This window comes from Plutella xylostella, chromosome 5 (assembly GCF_932276165.1).
Source record: "Plutella xylostella chromosome 5, ilPluXylo3.1, whole genome shotgun sequence".
Classification (NCBI taxonomy): Eukaryota; Metazoa; Arthropoda; class Insecta; order Lepidoptera; family Plutellidae; genus Plutella; species Plutella xylostella.
The window spans coordinates 6,899,286-6,925,160 of record NC_063985.1 but is presented as its reverse complement, the minus strand read 5'-3'; the positions used below and the strand labels follow the sequence as shown (position 1 = coordinate 6,925,160).

The window sequence follows — 25,875 nt, the reverse complement described above, 5'->3', positions numbered from 1 at the left end:
AGGCGATGAGCGCCAAAGTGGCCTATCTTTTTGCAAACACAATTAAAATCAATTGTGTCTGCAAGAGATAGGCCACTTTGGCGCTCATCGCTCCAATTATGCCGAGTTGCAGAAAGAAACTTTAAGCTAATGTCTGCATTAAATCTATGTCTCTTTCTATCCATATACTCTCAAAGCAAGGCAGCAATACATTTAAAGTCGACATTAGCTTAAAGTTCCTTTCCGCAACTCAGCTATAGTGTTGTAAAACTCAGTCGGTTTCCTGACCGGCTGACCGTTTCCGGATGATTTAAGATACAAAGGAATGCGTATCGCAGTAGCTCTGGGTAACAGCTGAGTCGTTTATAAATGCCACGACCACTGATTGAAGGAACATTCAGCTCAACTTTACATCATCAAATACACAATGCTCCAGAAATGTTTACTAGAAATAATATTTAATCAGTCATTTGTTAGTTATATATTATGCTAAAAACTAACTAGAATAAAAAAACTATTTTATTATCCTTGTAAAGTTTACGCGGTTAAAGCTTTAAATATTATAGCGACCGTAAACTTTTATGAGCTATTCTAAAGCTCTCAGTTAATGCTTTCCTGTTTAAATCTCCAATCTTGACATAAATTATATGGTTTCTCCAAATTCATTATACTTTACATTCATACAGACAACCTTACACTCTTACATAATACCTGTAGTGTAGGTTACAGCTAATGCCGCAATGAAATGAAACGTCTTATGAATAATATTCATGAGAGACATAACATAGGGGTATGTCTAATCTGTTGTCTGTAGGTGAATACAAATGATTTCATTATTAGGTACTTACTTTACAATAAAAAAATCAATTAATTTATTTCAGAGCTAGTATAGTTTATAATAATTTAGGTACGGTAACGATACAATTGATATTATGTTACTTACACTGTATTTACAAATACAAGCAACATTATAATGAACAATATAATAAATAATCAATGATTTACAAAACAAAAGTAAAATATTAGTATTAAATTTATATGCTTTAGATTATTCCTAAATGTTTTTAGCTATTAATCAATCAAATACGTGTCGATCACGCTGACCTCGTGATGCTCTACTTTGGACGGAGACACGTAAAAAAATTTATTAAATTATTATTTATGTTTACTATAATACAAAATAAGAGCTTCCGAAGTAAAAACGCCACCTGTAAATTCGGTATTTCATGATTGCTCATAAATTATTACAATAATTTGAAAGGTGTACGAGTACAATACACAGTGGATGGCGCCTCCCGGCCGCCTACGGCGCGGCGGCTCGAGTTAACCGCGGTTGAGCTATGACTTCACTTGTCGCTCGCGCGCTGAATTATTGAAACTGTTTGCCTTGATGGCTCCATTGAGGTGGCGTCCTACATGCACACTCACACAACCGCGTACACGAAACATGCTCATACATTTGTAACCTTCACGGATTATCTTGACTCGTTACGTTATTCAACATTACATTAAAACATACTTCACCTATCTATGTATCCGATAGTGGCTATGCTGAACCAAATACTATCCAGATATGTTTTATTTATGTACTTGTACGTAAGAGCGTAACGAGCCAGATTACGCCGTCAATAAAACGAAGTGTTCGTATACATTATGATTTTAACATGCTGAACTTCTGACAGATGAAATATTTTGTGGCTCGACGTAAGTTTAAGGAAGCACTAAAGCCATACGACGTCAAGGACGTAATCGAACAGTACTCGGCGGGGCACGTGGACCTGCTGGGCCGCGTCAAAACCGTCCAGACTAGGTACCGCCCCCGCCCCGCCCGCCCCGCCAGCCCCGCGCTCCCGCACGCACTCTACCCTACTCTGCTACATTCTCTGCCTTTCATCTTTCAATTGACTGAACATTGTCTCTTGTGATATGATGATCTTAGTAGTCTACTTGGCATCAACTACTGATATGTTACTGTAGCCATAGTGTGTGCAATGCAATCACATCTACGTATACATATTAATAACACTGGAAATTTCACATGATTCATGTACCACACCTAACCAAGTATTATGTGAACGCACATGTGTTGTTTAAAGCTCAGCAAGAAAAAACAAATTTTTCATGGAAATTTTCAGTCCTTTCTATTACTTTAAATTTTAACATAAATACATAATTCCACTAAAACTTGCGATTTCAAGGGGATGTTTATTTTATACTCGTACTGTACAGAGCACCGACCCGTCTCGATACAACTAGAGTCTAGTCCCGTCCCGCCGCCGGCATGAGCCCTTCCACTCACATCACAGGGCATTATACCTATTTACTACGTAATACAAAAATACTCAGTATATTTCCCGACCAAAATGACGAATGAAATGAACCGAGTATTTCTGAAACTTCTTGAATAGTTTTCTGTTATTGTTGTGGCTGTGAGCTATCAGGGTATTTTTGTTTTCGTATAGCTCAAGTATTTTGTCGCGCGCAAGAGATTTAGAGAAGCGTTGAAACCGTACGACGTGAAAGATGTGATAGAGCAATATTCGTCGGGGCATGCTGACCTGCTGAACAGAACCAAGAACTTGCAGTACAGGTGAGCCCCGCCCCCGCGCCCTGTGTCGTCCCGCGCCACCGCCCAGCCACAGTCACCACAGCTCTCATTGCCACAGACCCTGCCCAAATTACCATTCCACGGAATCCATTCCCGAATTCAATAATAAAAATTAGCATAATGAACATTTTGTCCAAAAAAATCAAACCAAACACCCTTTTTCTCTAGCGGTCGAGTTCAAACAACTCTTGATCGGTCAAAGACACCAAGTTTTTCAATATCGGCTCACTTCGGTTCATCCACTAACCATTTATCCATTCACTTGACCGGACCTTCCTTTCAACTCATTAGTATTCTTCTCAGCCTCTCCCTCGCACGGCGCTCGTGTGATACTCACTGAAACTGTGGCTTGAGTGTTTCCTATCGCTTCCTTTCATCAAATATTCTCTAACACCGCTTTTCTTTATCAAAAAAAGAGTTTCCCTTTGTTTAATACTACGTTCCTATACCAATGCTTGCTTGTTGTTTGTCCATAACTTGTGTATGATGATAATAAATTTTGATTAGTTCCGTTTGTGTAAAGATGGTCGTATATTTTTTTGATTTATTGTGCTCTATTTTAATGTTTGTGATTTGATTACAATTAAAGACACTAATTAAATTATTCATAGCTATAAACAAAAGTTATCATAGTGTCTGACTATGATAACTTTTGACCTCCGACGGAAAAAGAGGGGTTTATAAGTTTACACAGTGCATATAGAGTAACTTATTAGGTAACCTACACATTTATGCTTGTATCTTTTCATAAGTAGATCATTTAAACACAAATAATTATCTGTGTCTTGTAGTTGGCACGGTACTACATCTCCACTAATGCACATTGTATACATACGCATATGATTTACCTTATTACTTTAAAGATAGTAAATCATCCTTTGTGGAATGTGTGTTTAATGCAGAGTTTAAATATGTTATTAATAATTTAATAGAATGAATAACGATTGCATTTAGTTTCAAATTTCAAAGCAATACCTATGTGTAAAGTTATGCACATTGAACTTATGTTGGATAATCGTAATCATACTAATAAAGTAGCCATTCGTCTGCGCTTCGCAATAAAACGTTACTGAGCGTGGTAAAGTTAGTAAAACCTATAAAGCTGAGCAAATTATGGCCAAACGCGCGCTGAACGTTTCATCCCTATTTTAACAGCCTGTGTATATACTTCTATACGTATCTGAGCATACCTAATCTCAGCACACCCGTAAAATGCCAGTTTTATTCTTGCACGCATAATCTTTAACCTTTGACTCACGTAGTTTTATAGAACTGGTACTAATTGTAACTAATTTGCACGATTTTCCCGTAGAATTGAATTTAGTACTTATTATTAGATATAGGATGCATTTGCAAAACAGCCATAGCGTGTAGATTAGGTAAGTACTTAGATATCTAAAAGATAAGCAGTGATAATTTAATATCCACTCAGGGGTTATCTTTTCCAAAGTACATATTGATATCCAGTGATATTTTAATCAAATATCTATATTCGATCTGGAGCTGGACCGCTAACAGTTGCTTTGTACGAAATGAAATTATTAACATATTGCATTTTCTGTATTGGATTGCGCAAAAGTCTGTTTGTGAGAGGCCATGTTTCAAATTGATATGTCTAAAAGCTCCGTAATCCCGCAGCCTGCGTCAGCAACTGAGCCGTATGCTTAGTGCGTTCCCTTTTCAAACACGCTACCATTTGTTTCAAAACAAATGTTTCTGAGCTGAGTAAAATTGGAATGTTTTTATTAACAACGTTAAAACAAGTTCACTCCTTATTGTTTTTCAGTTTTGTGTAATCTGCAAAAATAAAACCAATTTTCACAACTTCACAGGTTAGATCAGATATTGGGGAAACAAGGATCAAAGGCGAAAGATGTGTACGCATCGAAAATCAGTTTAGCTTCCAGAGTAGTTAAAATAGAAAGACAGGTAAAGGTTCAAAAGCAACTACACTGAATAAATACTCCACTCTATAATGATGTAATTAAACTTATAATGAACAAAAATTGCAGGTAGATGAAATAGAAAGTAAGTTGGACCATTTGTTGGAGTTGTACGAGGAGGACCGGCGGGGGGGCCGGCGGCTGGCGGGCGCGGGGGCCGCGGGCGGGGGCGGGGGCGGCGTGGGGGAGGGCAGGCCCGCGCTGCTGGACAAGCAGAGCTCGGAGCCCAACTCGCCGGTGTCGCGCAGCGCCGAGCCGCCGCCGCCGCCCGCCGCGCTGCAGCTGCACAAGCGACCCATGCACCGCGGCTACTCCGACCTCGGACAGCGATTTATGCGCAAGAAAGTCATAGTCAAGTACGTACCATTCCGTATATTGCTATCGAAAACTTCGCTTACCAGCAATGATGCATAGTTTCGTGCCTAGAATGTTAAAGCTCATGACAGTCGCAATGGTTTATTGAGTGCGTGTATGGTTGGTTGGCAGGACGTCGTCGTCGCGCAACTCGCCGCCGCGCGACGACGAGGTGGTGATCGTGGTGCCCACGGACCGCGAGGACACGCCGCCGCCGCGCCTCGTCACCGACAGCTCCGGTAAACTCACTCACTACCTTATTAGCCTTCGCTCTCCGTTTCCATTGTGTATTCCCAGCCTTTGTTGCGGTAAATGGTTTACGGCTACCGTTCTGCCATGTCGCCACCCATAGGACTACTGAGTTAACAACGTTTGTTAAGGTAGTTATTAGGCGCAGGCTTTGAAACAGTGCCCTTTGCAATTGGTATTATTTGTAAGCAATTCTAATTGAACAAAATTATCAATGTACGAATAAAACGGTTTCAACCCATATTTTTGAGGTACGATGGATTTGAGGAAATTATACGCACACCTTATTATTTCTATAAGTCACCTCACTGAAAAGCCACCATCACCATAACATGTTTACCTACTTACAAATAATATTTTACTGCAACTATCTATGAAATTTAATTAAAATATTATTTTTAAATCATGTTTACATATCAACGTCTATTTACCAACATAGTATGTTATTGTGTCTAACATAATTGTTTCATATTTTTACACATTCACTCAGATATAACAAAACAAAAATACGTACCACAACAAGGTCTACGATGCCTACAAAATCTCGTAGCAGTCGTAGCGCGTAGGCCTCTCGTAGCAATCGTAGCGCGTAGGCCTCTCGTAGCGAAGGGACTATGGGCTACGCACTCAATATTATCATTTTCACATATTTTTTTCATAGCGATAACGTTGAGAGATGACTTATTATTACCATGGTTGGTTTAAATGCAATAATGACTTCAAAATAGGGGTTTTATTTATCAAACAAAGACCGTAAGTATTTGACAAAGAACTCCCCAACTTGCAGCATCGTATGAGGATTATTCATCGTCGACGTCCCTCTGACGCGGGGCCTCTGACAGCCCCTGTGTGTTCGCCACGCGCGGCCGCCGTGAGTGCCTCCTTCCGTCTAGCTAGCGCCTGCCGTATCGATGTGTGGAATGCGATCATTTTTAGTAGTTTGATTTATATTCCCCGGTCCCTTTCACCGTCCTGTCCTGATATACGCCGGAGCGATGTGAACCGGAGGTCGCGCGGGTGTGGGCGTGTGACTCACTCACTAATCAGCTCACCCCGAACTAGCACTCAGTGGATCATCAGCTAGTGACCTCCGCTTCACACGTGCACATGACACGATTACTCTGACCTCTACTACACAAACCAGACATTATATTTGAATCTATTAGTAGCTACTAATGTCTTTTTTATTTTCATTCTTTCTAATAACTTTTTACTGACACAAACGAAACATTCAATCGATATTAACTCAGAAATATAGTCAAAGTTCAGACTCAGAGCTAAAACCCAGTTTGAATTTATAAAATCGTTTATGCAATCCTTTGTCATGTACTATGAGGATACGTCGATGGAGCGAGGAGCATATTGATTTTTCACGGAGGGTGCTGACTGCTGAATGGTCCTTTTGTTGTCCGCAAAAGGATGTTTACGTTTATTTTACACCAAGATATTCTTGTTCATTTAGTTCGGTTTTCTTCAAGAATATTAATTCAAACACGCTTTATATTCTCCGTATAAGTACATACATTTCAGGTTATCATGTTTTCCTTATATTAAATTTGATGTGATTTTACTTTAATTGATGTATAGTGGCGAATCGCATGCTTCCCAATTATTTTATACTGTCAGATAAAGATATTACACCTAATTCACCATCATATTATTTGCCCAAGTATGTTTTTATAACATAATGCCTATAGGAAAAAAAACGTAAATAGGTATACATTGTTTTATAATTAACGCGTCGAGTATGTGTGTAGTTTCAGTAATCGGCATGACTTCTGATTTTATGATTCGTAGAAAGAAATACTGAAAATAATTTCCAGTCCTATATGGACTTGGTGTACCTTATTTTCAATGTATTTTATCTTCAATACTTTCACCTACTAATACATGCATGACCCATGTGTGTTTATATAAATGTTGTTGTAAATTTGTTTTATTTGTATGCGAAGGAAAATTTTACTTTGAATGTAAAACATATCGTATTTTTTAAGTTTAGTTTTAATGATATCATGAAATTAAAAAAAAACAGTGACTAGGTATAACTTTATTTTTACAACACAAAAAACCTGAGTACAGATATGAAGAGAACAGTAGAGTGTGAGAGTACTGAAAACGCTGCCTGTAAATCTATTTAGCATTGGAATAGTCGGCATCCTTAGACAAGCCGGCATCGCATGGCGTGTTGTGTGCTCGTTAGTGTCGGACCGTGGCCTTCTACTGAAACAACCAGGTATATAGGTATGCCCGTACTCAAATATATATTATAAATCTAAAAGTTTGAATCGCTAAACGGACGACTGATGAAATGTCTATAAACGTGATTCGACATAAAATAAAAGAAGCAACCTCAGAGGAGAAATGGGAATAGTAATCTACTGGTCTAGATCTAGTTCTTAGTAAGAACTTCTTACTAGTCTACCGACCTGATACCTATTAAACTTTTAGAGCCCAGAAGGCCTAGTACGGGGCGCTTGCATCGCGCTCACTCACATTGCGCAGCCTCAAGAGCGAGCAAGCCAGGGACGTGCAATAGGTTTATTATGTCTCAGGACTCAACGGTTAATCTATTACAAAAAAAACTGCTAGACAGCAAGACTAAATTAATCGATTCACACTTTAAAGAATAAGATTTCGTAGGTAGGTATTTCACCCGACAACAAATTATACTTTTTCACACTATTACATTACAATTTGAGTATCATTAATTATAATTTTCTGATGGTGATGACTTGTGTAATCATTAAAAAACAGTTTTAGTTCACGATTTATATCGGTAACGTTGCTGTGTATGTTATGTTGTTTATATTTGAGAACTTTTATTTTATGTTGGTCATGTATGTTATGGCGCCGATATTAAAAGAGATACGATTCTCCAATCCTTTACTTAAGGTTATATAAATATACATATATTTTTAACAGACTTCGGAAAAAGGAAGATTTCGCATTCGTCTATATATTTTTTTATGTATGTCCACTGATGTTTTCGCCAATTATGGGTTTTAATTTTAAAATTAAAGTAATTTACCCTATTTTCACCTCTTTTCCGACCCTTGGGTGTCTATGGGGGGTATGAATATTAATTTTAACTACGGAGCATCTGTAAGTATGGTGTAAGTAACTTTGTTTGTTGAATATGTTGCAGACGTGTGCGCGACGTGCGCGGTGGAGGTGGAGGAGGGGCGGTCCGGGAGCTCGGCGTCGGCGTCGTGGTGCGAGGGCGCGGAGGACGAGGCGGGCGCGGGCTACGGCTCCGGCGACTCGCTGGCCGAGGACGCCGCGCTGCTGGGGGCGGCGGCGGCGGGCGCGGGGGCGGCGCGGGGGACGCGGGGGGCCACGCGCCGCGACGTGGCCGTGGACCTGCACCTGCTGCGCCCCGACCTCTGAGACCAGCTGCCGGGCGCGCCGCCCCGCGCGCCCCGCGCCCTCCGCGCACCGCTGCCCTCGCACACCACACGGTTATGATCACGCATTTGCACAAAACTGAACGAAACGAACAATTATAAATTATATCTTATCTTAAAGCTAAGTTTACATTCAAAAATGTTCATTATAAGGTATCTAGGTTATCATTGTAGGTACTATGAGTATCGAATATAGGTAAGGAAAAAATATTAAAGTATGGATAAGGTATTTGTAAAGAGTTGTGTGCTTAAAGGAAGCGATAGGATGTTTATGTAACATTCATGGTAAAAGACCAAGACTCTATATTGATGTCAGGATTTACGCTTTGTTTACATAGATATCTAATGATTACTTATAAAGATAGATTTTATTAAAATATTATAAATATTTGGTTCATTACCTACTTTTATCATTAAGATAGTATTGACAGCTTAGCTTAGACTTTTTAATTAACATTAACTTAAAAAAACTCGAAAACTGTAAATATTGTTCGAGTAGCATAGCACATCGAAAAATACTTAAGTATAATTTATTACAAATTTTATTTATACAAGTTTCTAATCTTAGTAGATTTTCAATATTTTGATCGGTAGAGGACGAATGCTAGATATACTAATATCAATTTCGTACTGTAAAAATATTTACATAAGTACTTACTTACATAAATATCATACCAAGTTCATTCCGCCCGACTCATATAAATGTCTTCGAAATTCTTGACATTTTATCGGACTAACATGTATTAAAATCTCTCCTACGGTGAGATCAATAACACAATACTTAACCATAATAGAGAAAATGTATATTATTTGTTCAATCATATGTTCACCTTGGAATGATAATTTAAAGATGGTATGGCCTTAAGAATTACAACATCAGTATAATGATGAACATACATTCTCACTATCAATTTTTCTTTACTGTTTTTGAAAAAGCTGTACTTATATGAGAACAAAAATATAATCTTAATCCAATGAATTAACATTAGTGAACATATTTCTTAAAAATGCAGGGTATAACTTGCCTGACATTCATTCACAATGAAGAGCTGCTTATCTAAATTAACATTATAATGGTATTTACTACCTCTAATTAACTAAACTAACTTGAACTAAATGGAACTATCAAGTACTGAGAGTTTTTTCTACCTTATATTTATTGAAATCTAGGCATATATATATCTACTTACTTACATTATAAGTATAGAAACGACCACACTTGAAATTAAATTATAATATGTACCTACCTATTTTCATTTTTGTCAAATTGTTAAAAAAAGACAGAATGTGGTAGAATGAATAAGGTACCAAAGTTTGAAGCAACTGGACTCGAATGTCGATGGATCCCATAACTTTAAACTCTCAAATCACACATTCAATTCGCGTGACAAGCACTTTTCGAGAAAATATTAATATTTTGAGAAATAATAATACGAAATACGACATTGGGCTTCGTGTTTTGCATATTAGAAACGTAAGTAAATAGATTTCCTCCTACATTGGGACCTACTATTGCCTATAGACCTTGTATAAGACATTGTGATAAGATACTGTACTTACAAACGTAGTTAGCGAAATATCCCCTATCTATGTATACCAAACAATAATACTGTCAAAAACCGCATGAAGAAATACTTTGGATTCTGTACACACCTCTGCGTATTGTTAGAGGTAAAGAACCAATTTTAAAAATACCATAAATAATTCTAAAAGTTTTTGAAATTATTAATGCTAAATTTATTAATTAATTATTATCGATACTTACATGCGAGGATCGACCCTATAGCTGAAACAGTCAATATTGTCATCCTGGGTTAGGTCATACCCTGAATATTTTTTTACTGGGGATTGATTCTTTTTGACCTACGTATATACTACATATAGTGCCTAACGAAAGCTTCAGTTATATAATTCCACACCTATGTAGGTACCTACTGCTGCTTTTATTATACATCCAAAATATAGTTGCTACCGAATCTTATGTGCTCGACGGCTCAATGCTGCACCGGTGTGTAAAACCTGCCTTTTGCTGCCAAACTTAATCATACCAATACGATTTCATCCTTAATTACCTACTTGATTTGAATACGCTTACAACCAAGGCTTGATACAATTAACTAGGTACGGTATTTTGGTATTTTCAACTTCTAACTATAGGAGTACCTACCTACCTACTAGGACCATTTACAATTTAAGGTTATCTGGTAAGTCGCTAATAGATAGTTGACTGGTTCGCCGGCAACTAGCTGCAAATTGTATTAAATTCTACGCTAGGTAATAGTCTTTACCGGTAGTTGCCCTAGCGAGACAGTCTCCTCCGGAGAACTTCAGTTAAAACCAAGTATTCTAGAAAGATTACAAATTGAAACCGTAATTTAAAAACCAAATCAGTTATTTTATAATAAAAAATACACGAACACCTTACATAAAGTATAAGTAATAAAGTTAGACGCTAGTTACAATCAATGACAATGGTGAGAAAGCTACTATGTCATTAGTGACATGGATCTTAACACTTTAGGTATTATGTTCTGTAAAGTAAGACAATGGCATGGTTTTATACCTATATGTTTATGATATACTTAATAATTATAACAAATTCAGAGGGCTTAGCCCATTTGCCTCCAAAGCAATATTCAATGTATGTTTATAATAATTCGTATGTTTAAATTACCTTCAAGGTTTTCTATAAACTTATATTTTTTGTTTAGATTTTGAAGAAAAGTATATTATTATGTATTTGCCGTTTTACTAAATATGAAACGCAGAAAAATCATGAAGGTTTCAAGTCGATTCAAAGATAATAATTTTAATCGTAAACTTCGTAATTACGTTGTCCGTTGACCCACAATAACCCCTAATCTCTCGTGAGACGCACTCCCGCCCGCCGCTGGACCGACGACTTTAGGCGGGAAGCCGGTAGTTGCTGGATGAGGAAGGCCGAGCACCGAGTGTTGTGGCGCTCCTTGGGAGAGGCCTATGTCCAACAGCAGATGATGATGATGAACCCCTAATATTAAATTTGCGATGGCAGGGCAGGACCATAGGGTGTTTTCCTAAATTTAAAGTAATCGCAAAACTAAGAATCGTTAGAATCGTATTACTTATCTGACTAAAAACAGTGGCCAGTTACCGGCGTTATTTATAAATTTTAAAATAAGCAAGCTTGGCTTTCTAGATTGAATTTTTAAATTTGTACCTTACCTACATGCCTATATATAGCCATAAATCCGATAATAATAGTACAATAATAATTTAAAGTATTTTTAAGAAACAAATTATACTTACTTAATTATTTGTTATTTTAAGTAACTCAAAAACGAAAATCAAGTTGCCTTTTATAATTTACTGAACTACTTAATAATTATTAAATTGTGATGCTAATTTTATTATTGTTGAATTATGTTGAAGTACCAATTTGTGTACTTATTATGTATCTTCATATTTATTGGCAATACGCCAGAAAAGTTATGTGAATAAATTTATTGATTTATTGTTCCAACTTTATTCATCATTGCTGTGTCCTTCTCCCTATTCACTAGATACTTACCCTCGTACTGCGTTCCTAGTTCCTACCTAGTTACCCATAGAGAAAATCTTCTTACTACTCACTAGCTACTAGCTAGTAATAGGAGACAAACAACAAGCGACTCGGGTCACCGGACATCGGTCGAGACATCGTCATTCGTCATATCACTTGTGCACATCAATTTTCATCAGTACTTAACTACTTGCGCCGAATGCTATTGTGCTCGGCGTTATTTACTTTTTGCACTTTTCACTTTGATGATGTCATTAATTTTTACCAAAAAGTTTATTTCTGAGGGTATGTTATCTAGGGGAAAAGTTGTTCAGTTTGACTAGTAGATCACATGGTTTCAGTTTTCGGGAGCACGTCATTTACACCCTATATTTACCAAATAGGCAACTTGTTTGACGAATATACTGACCACACATACAGATTTGGCAAATATACTTACACAAATACGAAAAGCGTAGAAGTGGGTAGAAGCATTAAACAGGAAGTGTATAGACGACCACTAGAGGATAGAGTTGCTTGTTGGCCTGAAAGATAGAGTAATAAAGTTCTAAACAAAGTAGTTTAAAAAAAAAGTAAGTACTGTTAAGACCCCACGTGGCTGGCGACAAGTCCGCGGATTGGCGCGCCCGTGAATGGGTTGGTGGGTCATGGGTGTGGCTCGCGGCGCGGCGCTCGCCGTCTCGAGCGCCAAAAGTAGTACTAAAATGTTCCTTGTGCAGGGTCGTAAAGTTCACAATCGACTGGACTGCAACTCGGGGCTCGTGTAGTGTGTGGGCGATGACGGATTTGTCCACGGAATGGTACGGCTCGGGGCTCGGCTCGCGGTGCGTTAAGTGAATGGGGTGTTTTAGTTATGAGGTCAGTACATCAGGTTCTATGACGTTCTATGACGCGTTGGAGAAGTACTTATGCTTCCTTGATGACGCGCCAGCAGCAGTGGAGCGGAGGAAAATAACAATGGCTAGGTGCAATCAGCTTTTACGGGGCACCATTCTATTTTCTACACTTAACTTATTTGCCAGGCTGCCTTTTTTGTTCACAGAGTACTTTGCGCGTTTGACATGACAACTCAACTTGACAATGACAACGACAACTGACATGAGAATCAGAGAAACAAAACAAAACAACTGCACTATTTTGTGTTTAATTTAACAATTTACTTATTTTCCAGTGTAATTTTGTGGTTGTTGCGCATGCATATTACTTTGTATGCTGGGCAGTAACGATATTATTGAATCATACATTCACGTACCTATTTAAAATGCCGAGTCAATATGAAGATGAACGCAACAACTGGGAAGGCCCTCATCCAAGCCATTATGAGGTTTTACAGCTTTTCTTTTTTAGAATTTATACCTAATTTACTTTAGTTAGTTGTGCAATAAAAAGATAAAGAAATAAATACATACTTATAGATCGTTTTAGACAGAAACAACTATTCACAATTCCTGATACTATCGGATCAACAAGTAGTGATTTGGTTGACAAGCACACTGAATGTCTTGTGTTATAATTTTAATATAAGACAGCCTTTAGACTGAAGGCTGTCTGTATTCTGAATTATTATGCTTCCCCATCAAGTAACTACTAGTTTGGACCTGCAAACTAGTGGATGCTTCATATTTGTCTTTATAAAAAAAAAAAAAAAAAAAAAAAAACACGCACTCACGTCTTGTACTAATGTACTCCCTTGCGGGGTAGGCAGAGGTGCATTGCTGCACCCACTTTTCGCCAGAGTGTATGTTAGTCCCAATGTAATAGGGGGCGGGCCTATTGCCATTTTACGGGCACATCCAAGACCTGAGAACAAATATCTGTGTTTAAACAAATATCTGCCCCAGCCGGGAATCGAACCCGGGACCATCGGCTCAGTAGTCAGGGTCACTAACCACTACGCCATTCGGTCGTCTTGTCTTTATATCATTTATTTAATTAACTTAATTATATTTCAGGAAGAAGGAGGTGAAGATGTTATTGAAAATCCTGAAGAAGTATTACAAGAGTGCTTGGAAAAGTTCAAAACTCCTGATTACATCATGGAACCTGGTATATTTGGACAACTGAAACGATATTTCCAGGCTGGCGGGAACCCCGAACAAGTTATTGAGCAATTATCCATCAATTACAGTGCTGTAGCTCAGATGGCTAACTTGCTAGCTGAATGGCTCATTCTTGGAGGTAACAATAACTTACTCTATAAAGGATTGCTATTTATAACAAGCTGCACCAATCAAGTCTACCACATAGTCTGCTGTAAAATTCATAGTAGGATGCTTGATGTTGGTTTACCTGATGAAATACAATATCTTCAACCCTATAGAATTAACCGAAAGAATGCTGATATGGATATATCTGTAGTTGGCATCCTCCAATCCTGCATGCATAGTTGGCATTCAAAGAGTTAATTCCCAACTCTTAGATGGTACAATAAGGTGATTAATAATATCCTATTTCAGGTGTGAAAGTTACAGAAGTTCAAGCCATGGTTGAAAATCACTTAAAGGATATGATCTTAAAAACATTTGACCCCAAAAAAGCTGATACAATTTTCACAGAGGAAGGAGAAGTAAGTCAAGATATAATCAATCTCAATAATTGTTACTTAAACACACATAATTAAACAACTACCTATTTTTTTAATATTTATTATTATGCACTGTTGAGCAAATTAAGTTAGTTTGAAAATAACCTAATTTAATTAAACTTCTGCACAATTACTTAAATAATTGTTTTTAATTCTAGACTCCAGCCTGGCTGACTGAAATGATAGAGCACCCAACTTGGCGATCTCTTATCTACCGACTTGCAGAGGAGTACCCTGATTGTCTCATGTTGAATTTCACTATAAAGGCAAGTAACACTCTGTAGAAATCTACAGTATTATATTTTTGTGTCTTTGCAAAATAGTGTCCATAATCCTATTCCTTATTTTAATTTTAGTTGATTTCTGATGCTGGTTTCCAAGGAGAGATTACAAGCATATCAACAGCCGCCCAACAAATAGAAGTATTTTCTAGAGTCCTAAAATCTTCTATAATCGGGTTCCTTCAAAGTTCAGAAGATTGGCAGAGTAGTGTTAACGAATGTGCTGTAAGTAATATAATACTAATAAAAAATAATATAATCGTAATATTTTTACCTCAATAATTATGAGTTTTTATGGGATCAATATATTTTCATCCACAGAAAATGGTCTGCCACGGAGCACACACCTACGTGTACAGCCAAGTGATTGTGCACATACTCTCCCAGGAACCCAGAGGAGGAATCATCATGAGGAGACTCAGCCAAGAAATAACCAAATGTGCACAACAAAGGTTGGTAATAAAAAAGCTATGAAAATATGGTTAAACAAAATACAATCAAAACACTATGGTGATCTCCACAAGGAGCCTCCCAGAGCAGCATAAATTGTGCACAACCACTGATCACAAAAAAACTTGCGTAATATGCATCCTGATTATTTAGAGTTTAGACCAAGACTCAACTAACTAATCCTTTTACCGCTATTATTACCCGCATTTAATACTGTTATATCTATAAGTAGGTAGTGTGATAAGTAGACAGAGCGGCTGCGTCCCTCTGGCGGCGAAACCTCAGTCGAATACACGAGCTAAACGTTATCGGTTGTTTCTCTTATCACCTCACATCAGTTATAACAAGTGGCGGCGAGGTCCAAAATAAACGTTAAAAATGGCTAAAATATCAGTTGGAACATTAACTGTGTTTAACCATGAAGTGCACGATTGGATAATTTATAAAGATAGGCTAGAACAGTGGTTTTTAGCTAACGATGTTGAGTTGGAGGAAAAGACCGGCAAAAAGCGACGCGCCATCTTGCTAAGTAGTTTGGCGGAGCAAACTTACAGACTTCTCCGTGATTTAGCTTTGCCTAAGGAAGTTGGAACACTTACATATACAAGTGTTATTGCTTTGCTTGATAGCCACTTTCAACCGAAGAAGTGTGGCTTCGCAGAGCGATCAAAATTCCACGGGGCAACGCAGTCATCGGGTGAATCCTTAGCAGAATGGGCGGCGCGTGTACGTGGCTTAGCGACTCATTGTGCCTTTGGAGAGGCTGTGTTCGAGGACGCCATACGAGACCGCTTCGTACTGGGCTTGGCACCTGGTCCAGAGCGCGATAAACTGTTCACGCTGGAGATGGAGGAGCTGACGTGGAGCAAGGCGTTGGCGATGGCTGAAGGCGTGAGGTGTGCGCGCGAGGGCTCGCGGCAGACGGCTCCAGGGGCGGCGCCTCCAGATCCTCTGCACGTGTTCAAGATGGCGGCGGCGCCGAGGACGGCGGCCGCGCGCGCGCCGGGTAGCACCCAGGCCGCGCGCGACGGCGGTGGCGGCTCGGCAGGCCCTGTCACCTGTTCAGCATGTGGCTATGAGGGCCATCAGCTTCCTACATGCAAGTTTACGCGTTATAAGTGTAAAAAGTGCGGTGTTAAGGGTCACCTTCGTAGGGTGTGCCCAGGGAAAAACCTAGTGCGGCAACATTTTGTTGAGTGCTCGGCCAGTTGTAACGAGGACGATGGTAAGAGAATTATTTATAACATACGTACTTGTAAAGGAGAACCTATGAAGGAGTCAGTGTTGGTTAATGGAATCAATTTAAGTTTCGAGATTGATACAGGCTCGGCTGTAACGGTTTTATCTGAACAGGTATATAATTCACATTTCGGCCACTTACAACTTAAACCGAGCAATATTTATTTACAAAGTTACAATGGTAGTAATATTGTTACACTAGGATTAATAACATTGCCATTTACATATAAGAGTAAAAAAAAATCCTTTGTCTCCTCGGAATTCAGGGAATTTTGTTATCGAAATGGAATTACACATTTAACATCTCCAGCTTACAATCCTCAGAGCAACGGCCAAGCTGAAAGCTACGTTAAAATTTTAAAAAAAGCAATTAAATCAATTATTTTATCTGGATCCAACTTACGGGATTTAAACTTAAAATTACAAGAGTTTTTACTAATATACCGAAATTCCAAACATTCCACAACCAACCTGTCTCCTTCTGAAATATTATTCGGACATAACTTGAGATGTAGATTAGATCTCATTACACCGGGTACATCGTCTTCAGCAACTGACTCAGCACTTAACAAAAATGTTAAATTAAACCAGTCCTTACAATGTGAGAACTATAACGGAATGCGTGACGTCAATTTCAATGTGAATGAGACAGTGCTTGTAAAAGTGTATAAAAACAAAAAGTCTCAATGGACCAAAGGTGTTATTAAAAGTAAAATTGGTTCGTCATTATACATAGTTTATATCAATGATCTTCAGTGTACCGAGAAAAAACATGTAAACCAATTATTAAAATATAAGGGGGAGGAATTAGATGATAAGAATAATTGTATTTCTAAAGATGTTATTAATAGTGAGGAAGTTCCTATTCCGGCATTTGTTATGCCATCTTCTGTTGTTAGTAGTAGTTCTATGCCTATTCGCCCGGCAAGCGCTGACCCTGAGTCATCATCATCATCAGCTGTACCAGCTGCGGCGTGTGAGCCTAGCGCCGCGCCAACGCGCGCCGAGGGCGCCGAGCCCTGGGCTGACTGTGAGGATGAACCTGCCGATGTGGCTCCTCAACAGCGACCTAAGCGCACTCGTAATTTGATTAATTATAAGCAGTTCTTTTAATTATTGTGGGAGGGATGTTATATCTATAAGTAGGTAGTGTGATAAGTAGACAGAGCGGCTGCGTCCCTCTGGCGGCGAAACCTCAGTCGAATACACGAGCTAAACGTTATCGGTTGTTTCTCTTATCACCTCACATCAGTTATAACAAATACTTATTGCAAATGCACCACTTCTCTTAGACAGTAACACTTATATTTGGTGCTGGTGGAGTTCTCGAGCCGTGATCATGAACTGGCAATCGTATCGTGAGAGGCCATCCGGTTCGCTAGACCTACGGACCTTAGTCACATAGCGCCATACGTACGAGCTTAATCTGATAGTGGCTGTAGGATGAAGAGGCATATGTGTGGACATACGAGCTAATAATAACTAATTCCAGCGGGCACGACGTGACGCCCATCACACTGGCGCTAACAGGCGGCGAGCAGTGGCGCGGCGCGCGCACGGCGCTGGCGGCCATGTTGTCCCGCGGCGCGCTCAACCCGGCCGACATCTCGCTGCTGTACCGCGCGTACACGCAGCCCGACCCGCCGCCCGTGCACCTGCTGAGGATACCGAGGTTCCTTGGTGAGAGTTGGATGGGTTTATTCTCATGCCTTGCTGTTGCCTAAGGGCTTAACTTAGCCTTGAAAAGTCATATAGCCTATGTGTTAATCCAGGGTATCGGCTTCCTACATGTAAAATTTCTTAAAAATTGGTACAGCCATTTTTTATAACAGAGTAACCAACAAACATCCATACTTACAAACTTTCGCGTTGAGAAAGAAATATGTCTCGTAAACTCATAGTATGGAATGCTATCTGTCCCATTCGCGCTGCGTGCACATGACACTAATAAAGAGTCCCTCGTTTATAATGAGAGTCAGTTCTTTAATATTTTAAGAATTTAACCACGCTCTCATGGTATACCTACGTCATAGTGCTTTCTTATAACTAATAAGCCACTATTCTAGGGAATAATACTGGTTCCATAACAGCACACCAAATAAACTTGCAGAGCTGCTGGTGGACTCTCTCTTCAAGTCGAACACGAAGCTGAACCCGGAGCACAAGTCCAAGTACATGTTCCTGCTGGCGTACGCGGCGTGCGTGTGCGAGGGCCGCGGCGCGCCGAGACCGCCCAAGGACGAGCTCAAGTCCACCGTGCAGGCTATTGAGAAGGTACACCTTTATCTAAGACAGGGCCCGTACACAAAACTGCGAATTCGCATCGCAAAAAGGTCTCCCTCCAACTCGCAGGTGTTCCATAAGAGAGAGCGTTACGTCACGATTGCGAACTCGCATCGCGCCAATTCACAGTTTTGTGTACAGGCCCTAACCGGCGCCTAATGAGTACCTGAAGATTTTCGTGACCCTCAGCGTCACCATAACCATAGACAAAAAAATAATCTTTATGTATTCATTTTCAGCCAATAATTTTTCAATGATGGGCATTTGTTTATGTTTCTATGCCCAGCAATCACACTCACAGCCCCTCAGTCATTCCTCAACGTCGGAAGACCAACCTCTTGGTGATAACATGGACGGCGTGTATAGCTTGTATTGATGTTGGTGGTGTAGCCACGAAACATCATGTTCCAGACACTAATGAAATCTTCTGTTATAGACATACCTAATATAAGGCCCATGATGATGTTGTTGTACTGTGCAGGTGCACGTCGTGGTGTGCAGCTCGGCCAGCTCCAGCGAGCTCATCGCCGAGCTGCCCACGCTCTACCACTGCATCCGGTGAGTACACACACTCATCATTATGACGAAGATAAATGAATCAAGGGAGGAAAAAATTAGATAGAAACGTTTGTGAATAGCATCTGTTTACTTTAACATCAAACTTTGTTAATCCATCCGTCGTCGTCGTTCGCTCCCAACAATACATTATTTACATTCTATTCTCTGTGGGGTTGTAAGTAACTGCAATGGAATCTTTGTGCATATCCCCATGGTCTAAACCGCCTTTCTAAGTTTGGCCCACTGCAGGTTGGTGGGTTCACATACGTAAATTCATATTACCTACATTAGTGCCTACCTACATATTATTACTAAGTATGGTATCTACGAGAAACTTAACATAAGAGTCGGCCACAACCCTCGAATAACCGCCTCTTTCCCCCGCAGCTTCCCAGTCGTAGGCATGGGCGTACTAGTCTGGGTGGAATGCGTCACCACGGAACCTTCCTACTTCAAGCTGAGCACGGAGCACTGCCCGCTGCACCTGGCGCTGCTGGACGAGGTCGCGTCGTGCCACCCGCTGCTGCACCGCCGGCTGCTGCGCCTGCTGGTGCGCCTGTTCGAGTCCAGCCAGGACGACCTGGAGATACTGGTGCAGGTGTGTGTGTGGGCGTAAATGAATAAATGTGTGGGGTCATATCACACACTGCCATCCGACCCGAAGCTAGGAAGAGAAGAGGAGTATTGGAGAGCTGATATATTTACTCTATACAAATACATAGTCCGGTGTACAGTGTCCTACTTCACACTGATCTTCTAAGTAAATTTAAGCTTACGACAAAAAGATAGTATTGTGATCTCCATGTTGAACTCATTGATATGAAGGAAGAGGCACTAACAAAGTTACGGGTCGCAATATGAGCAAAACAAAACGCAGGATTTTCACGGCTTGTTCCTTGCGCCCCGTGCTAGGTAGATTTAATACTTAAATGAAAAAAAAGGTTTTTAGTTACTTAACTTCACAAATTTATTGTAAATCCCAGTTGGAGCTGCGTAAGATGCTGCTGGACCGCATGGTGAACCTGCTGAGCCGCGGCTGCGTGGTGCCCGTGCTGCGCTACGTCAAGATGTGCTGGATGCGCGGCGACACCGACATCTCGCTCATACGATACTTCATCACAGAGGTAAGTGCTTTGAGTCTCTAGTGACTTAACAACTCATCGCTAATCTGACCGGCCAATCCTTTTACCACTGTAGTCAAACCCAACAGAATTAACAGAGGATTCGCAACAAAACCTAAATGCTGAAACTCTGCGATAGACTAATATCAAAAAAATGCCACAGTGCGCACTAATGGTGGCGCGCGGGTTTGGCACACTCCACCCGCACCTATAAAATAATCGGTACGCTCTACCGAACGAACGTCAGCACCGAACCGTTGGACGAAATCTAGCCATAGAACTTGAACACTTTAGGCATTTTGAAGGCCTTTAGGCTTTGGGGTATCGAAGCTTGCGCTTGCATGTGTACGCTGTCGATAGACTACTATACGCCAAAGGGAACGCATCAACCCCTAATGTGTTCAAGACAGAGATATATGTCAACCACTGTGGTTTACTTGTCTAAGGTTCAAGATCATGTAGTTCAATAATGTGATTGTCCTACAGGTACTAGACGCCATAGCGCCGCCCTACACGCCCGAGTTCGTGCAGCTGGTGCTGCCCATGGTGGAGAACGAGGAGATCACGGGCACCATGCGCGCCGAGGGCGAGAACGACCCCGTGTCCGAGTTCATAGGTTAGCCACAAGAACAAAATGTCTTCGACTAATTTCAGATACCTATATTGATTGATTATGTTCAGTTTTTAATAGACGCTTCGATGCACTTCGACCCTAACGCAACTAGTGGCGAATTCGCAGATAAATATGCATAAAAAAACAAGTTTCTTCCTATTTACCGATGCTACTATTTTAAGGGCGGCTTGCACAACAAAGTTAATCACAATTAAATTGTTTCTGACAGTATAATGTCAGAACAAGAGATCATAGATTTAATTTTGATTAACTTTGTTGCACAGGTCATCCTTAATTTTGATTATCTTTGTTGTGCAAAGCACCCTTAGTTTTTTTGGGAAATTTATAAAACAGCATTATTTGATTATTAGTAAGATTTTTCTTTGTTTCAGTTCACTGCAAGGCTCACTATGTCGTGGTTTGAAGAGGAAATAAGACTTTATGAAAATGATCTACTGAAAGATTTAAGACAACGTGTTTGTAAACATGCATGTAGAATTAATAAAACAATCATATTAGTTAAACGTATCTATTATCAATGATCATTTTAGTATAATCAGAAGGGCTAGTATGGGGCGCATTTAAGACGTGACAAAAGTTCTACGTCGCGCTCGCTCTTGAGGCTGCGCGATATGAGTGAGCGCTATGCTAAAATTATGCTACTAGCCAAGGTATACTTAAATTAGTAACCTCTAGCCGATTTTCTTTCATAATATCTTTTTAATGCCTGATCAAACACTTCTCCAACTGTTCTCTTTTTCCATAAATCAATTTTGACTTTAGGTTCCTTTACAGGCTCAACTGCTACAATTGGTGCTTTTACTTCAGGTTTTTCAGTAATGCTCTCACTTTGTTTCACATCTGCATCCTTTAATTTCTTGGCATCATCTTTTTTAATATCCTTTTCTCCCTTGTCAGTATCATCGTCACTACTAGGGTCATCTACAGAGAAATCTGAATCAGCATCTAAGTTCTCATCAACCTTACTCTTCTTTGCTGCTCTAATATCATCTAAGTTAACACGGTTTATCTCATCATCTGTTTCAGCTATTTCTCCTTCAGATAACATAGGATTGCTTTCACATGATTTCCTTTTTCTGTAATTCCTACTCTTTTTGTTGTTACTGTTACTTTTTATATCAGCTTCTTTTTTAGGAGATGGTTTTGTAACCTTTTCGTCCTTGTTACACTCTGCTTCTGGTTTTTCTTTATCAGAACCAACTCTTTGTTCATACAGATGACGGTAGAATCCTCCTAAAATAATTGAAACAATATACAATAGGTACTATTATATGGGTAGCAATAAAACGAGTGACTGTAAATAACAGTTCTAAGTCTCAAAATTAATTAATTTGGGTTATAGAATTACTAAGTGAGCGACTGACTGCGAGTGACGAGAAATCAACAGAACAGCAACTTACAAACATTAATTTGAGTTACTTAAAATACAAAATGAGCAGCTTCATAATATTTGAGCGACCTAATATTTGTTTGAGTGTCAACGTTACGTCCTGCATTTTTTTCAATATTTGGCAAATGTATTTTTTATACTGAGCGGCATTTTATCTTAAATGAAGTGTTTCGAATACAAAAACCACTTTGAAAAATACACTAATAGAATAGAATAGAATAGAGCTCACATTTAAAAAATAAAAATAATATGAAATAACTATTTGAAGAAACACTATTCTATTAGTTGAGAAATTTTATTATTGAAATATAAGGGTAATTAAATAAAACAAAGTACTCCATAAAAATAAAATAATATGCAAAAATTTAAATAAGACGCTTCAGTCAACTAAAAAAAAAACTTGTTATTAATACTAAGAAACATTGATAGGTATGAGGAGCCCTACTACTCATCGTCACTGGTAAATAAGTGCGGGCTTGGACTTATTTTCTTTTTTGTCCAATGGGTATCATTTTCCTTCCAGTGGTGGTGTTGTTAGTTTGAGCCGAATTGATAGCCCCAAAACGTGTTTGCATACATATCTATTGAAAAATTCGGGACAGTCGCACGATCCTTTTTGCCAGTGCATTTAAAAATCTGTAGTTTTCATTAAAAAGTGTATCAAAATAAAAAAACATAAGCCCTCAAATAGAATATCAGTATCCAATAATAATTAATAAAGCAGCATACAAAACTTTGCTCAAAGTGAACTTTTTAGTAGTTCGCTAAGTATAGACACTCACTTAGAAAAATCGAATATATCTTAATATTGAAGTTGCCCTCTCTGTATTTCCAGTCGCTCACTTAGTAATTAAGTCGCTCGGATAAAATTTTAATATCTGAAATGGATTTATCACAGTCCACTTTTTGTAAGCTCGTTCTGGATTTTATTATAAATCAATATTCGTCGTCAGTTTAGTTAATTTTTCGCTTACTCAAATTCATACCGCTCAAGTTATTAAAACAGTATGTCATCATCAGTCGCAAAGTTTTTTTTTGTTCGCTCGTTTTATAATTCCCCCTATTATATTTTCCTATTAGTTTAAGTAGGTACAGTTTATGAACATTTAGGGTACACTAGGTACAGGTAACACTAGTACAGTGTATTTAACCTGATTTAAACATATTTATTTTTTCTGTACAAGTCACTCTTAGGGCCACTTGCAGAAACATATTAAATCTAGATTTAGTGTCAAATCTCAATTTAAGAAACGTCAGTCCATATAAATTATATTTGACACTAAATCGAGATTTAACACTAAAACTTGATTTAATATGTTGGTGCAAGTGGCCCCTAGAATATACATGACATACCATGAAGTATTTAGAATATGCTCATAAATTCTGATTATTAGTAATACAGAATAACAAACACATTATCAAATAATTTACCTAAATCGCTTTGCTTGGTCACATCTCCAATATTTTCCAAATATTCTTCACGTTTTTCTTTTTCTTCTTCTTGGCGCAACTCTTCTAATTTCTTTTTGTATGCAGAAGTAACAAACACCTCCTTGTCTGCAAATTCATCACCTTCTTTTTCTCGTTCCTTTTGAACCTGGGTGAAAGTTATCATAAAATTTTATATAATGTTACAGTTTCAAAGTACATTTATTTAAATTCAAATTAAATACATTTGTGACATTATTATTTAATAGTATCATTTATATTAATATTATTATTACCTGTCTCTCTATTCTTCGTTCATTTTCTATTTTTCTTTTGTTTGCAGTTTTAAGCAGATTTTCAATATATTTAGGCTTCTTAACTTTTTCTTCTTTGCTTTTAGTTGAACTTCCCTTCTTTTCACTGACCATTGAATCATAAATTTCGTCATATTGATAAACAGTAGGGTCTTCTAAGACAGCTTTCTCTTGACTTATTTTGGCCTAAAATCATGATATCAATAAACAATTTTAGCATATATATTTTGTAAATGAATGATTTATTAAGTACAGTAGAGCCTCCGAAACACCAAACACCAAAACATAACCACTGTTCGGACTCATAGAGCATTCGGATTATAGTACACAAAAAAAATCCCATATATTTTGTTATAATATTACCTATGTATTGAGGTTTGCTAATGTAAATATTTAAACCATTTTTTACACAAGTTACTCATTATTAAAGTGGCCTATTTTACTCTGATGGGTTCTAGGTATTCACCAAACAAAGGCTCTGTCCCACAAATTACCCAGTATCCTGTTTTCGGGTAAGGAAAAGTCCTATTCATCAACCAAACCCAGTTCGGATTACAGAGGCAATCGGATAAACCTGGGTACGGGTTATCGAGGCCCTACTGTATACAGAGATCATTTTAAAATATAGGAAATATTATAAATTTTCACAGGAAAGCCTTGAGTTTTATACTTCATACCTGTCTATTAATATTATGACTAGGTTGTAGCAACAAAGAAGATTTTTTATTATCTTCTTCTTCCGAGTCCGATTCCTCTCCAAATACATTCCGCTTGGCTTGGAATGTCAAATTTTTTTGGTTGCTTTTTTCTGGCAATATTAATCCATACCTAGAAATAAAGTGGTGATCTTTGATAAAGAATACAAACAAGATGTAGTTTCACATAATAAAACATAGCTAAGGGTCACTTTTACCAAACGCTAAATCAAATTTTAAATACATTTTGTACTAACTGACAGACGTTTGACAGGCAACTAAATATGTTTAGCGTTTGGTGAAATTCCACCTAAATACTGTTGGAATTTTGTTTGCTATCTAACTGACACTATCATCTGCTAAGCCACAACACTCCTAAAAGGAGAATTGAAAGATATAAAAAGATGTACGGTTATACAGCTGATGATTGTGATTTTCATGCCCTGATGATGATCATGTTGCCGAGGAGATTTCCATTCATCACTTAGATAGGTAGACTTACTTGTTTGACATCTTCAATTTTCAGAGTAGGTTAGTTGCTTGACGATACTCAATAGTATTATATTTTCAATTCAAGTACTATAATTTATAATAATTTCGAAATATGAAATAAATGTACGGATTTTATTTACCACACAAAAATTGCTTAAATTCAATACAAATGCAAGCAGTCAAGCACATAGCACAAGCATCAACAAACCAACAAACGTCACCGTCACATCGCACGTCCTCATCGTCATTTACGTCAGTCAATATTATTCTGAGGTCAGCTGGGCTATTTTCTATCTCGTTGATAACTCTCTTCACCGTGATCTTACTG

The 25,875-nt window shown here is 38.6% G+C and overlaps 4 protein-coding genes across 11 annotated transcripts in view; 3 read left to right on the top strand and 1 right to left on the bottom strand.

Annotated features, from left to right (window-relative positions):
* The window catches only part of LOC105394789 (potassium voltage-gated channel subfamily KQT member 4), a 38,381-nt gene extending 26,731 nt beyond the window's left edge, over nt 1–11,650 (top strand). For 4 of the 8 annotated variants that reach the window (XM_038112769.2, XM_048633282.1, XM_038112765.2 and 1 more), the window contains 5 exons: nt 2,442–2,569; nt 4,420–4,516; nt 4,600–4,886; nt 5,017–5,123; nt 8,279–11,650. In XM_038112769.2, coding sequence (XP_037968697.2) covers nt 2,442–2,569; nt 4,420–4,516; nt 4,600–4,886; nt 5,017–5,123; nt 8,279–8,520 — 861 coding nt within the window. In that variant the 3' untranslated portion in view covers nt 8,521–11,650. Of the gene's footprint in view, nt 1–1,661; nt 1,790–2,441; nt 2,570–4,419; nt 4,517–4,599; nt 4,887–5,016; nt 5,124–5,920; nt 6,005–8,278 lie in introns of all 8 variants that reach the window. The other 4 variants (XM_038112764.2, XM_038112766.2, XM_038112768.2 and 1 more) reach the window with 2 other exon arrangements.
* A 1,520-nt stretch (nt 11,651–13,170) lies between these two features.
* On the top strand, nt 13,171–21,731 carry LOC105394785 (negative elongation factor D). Its single transcript, XM_011566703.3, has 13 exons — nt 13,171–13,402; nt 14,031–14,256; nt 14,535–14,644; nt 14,821–14,928; nt 15,019–15,168; nt 15,265–15,395; nt 18,125–18,312; nt 18,743–18,906; nt 19,397–19,473; nt 19,861–20,071; nt 20,457–20,597; nt 21,081–21,210; nt 21,600–21,731. Exons 1-13 carry the CDS (start codon nt 13,340–13,342, stop codon nt 21,629–21,631), a joined length of 1,731 nt encoding a protein of 576 aa, XP_011565005.1. The 5' UTR covers nt 13,171–13,339; the 3' UTR covers nt 21,632–21,731.
* LOC125491371 lies at nt 15,612–17,449 on the top strand. The gene is made up of 2 exons (XM_048633167.1): nt 15,612–16,618; nt 17,224–17,449. Exons 1-2 carry the CDS (start codon nt 15,772–15,774, stop codon nt 17,235–17,237), a joined length of 861 nt encoding a protein of 286 aa, XP_048489124.1. The 5' UTR covers nt 15,612–15,771; the 3' UTR covers nt 17,238–17,449.
* LOC105394784 (nuclear speckle splicing regulatory protein 1) lies at nt 21,723–25,767 on the bottom strand. Its single transcript, XM_011566702.3, has 5 exons — nt 25,558–25,767; nt 25,038–25,188; nt 24,343–24,546; nt 24,050–24,215; nt 21,723–22,461 (listed from the first exon to the last, which is right to left on the bottom strand). Exons 1-5 carry the CDS (start codon nt 25,566–25,568, stop codon nt 21,890–21,892), a joined length of 1,104 nt encoding a protein of 367 aa, XP_011565004.3. The 5' UTR covers nt 25,569–25,767; the 3' UTR covers nt 21,723–21,889.
* Nucleotides 25,768–25,875: the final 108 nt, after the last annotated feature.

Excerpts from the sequence above, each read along its gene's own strand:
- LOC105394785 (XM_011566703.3), top strand. The coding sequence starts at position 13,340 with ATGCCGAGTCAATATGAAGATGAACGCAACAACTGGGAAGGCCCTCAT. Across the intron at positions 14,929-15,018 it reads TGTTGAATTTCACTATAAAG|TTGATTTCTGATGCTGGTTT; the intron begins GCAAGTAACACT and ends TTTTAATTTTAG. Across the intron at positions 15,169-15,264 it reads GTAGTGTTAACGAATGTGCT|AAAATGGTCTGCCACGGAGC; the intron begins GTAAGTAATATA and ends TTTCATCCACAG.
- LOC125491371 (XM_048633167.1), top strand. The coding sequence starts at position 15,772 with ATGGCTAAAATATCAGTTGGAACATTAACTGTGTTTAACCATGAAGTG.
- LOC105394784 (XM_011566702.3), bottom strand. Across the intron at positions 24,216-24,342 it reads AACGAAGAATAGAGAGACAG|GTTCAAAAGGAACGAGAAAA; the intron begins GTAATAATAATA and ends ACTTTCACCCAG. Across the intron at positions 22,462-24,049 it reads GACCAAGCAAAGCGATTTAG|GAGGATTCTACCGTCATCTG; the intron begins GTAAATTATTTG and ends CAATTATTTTAG.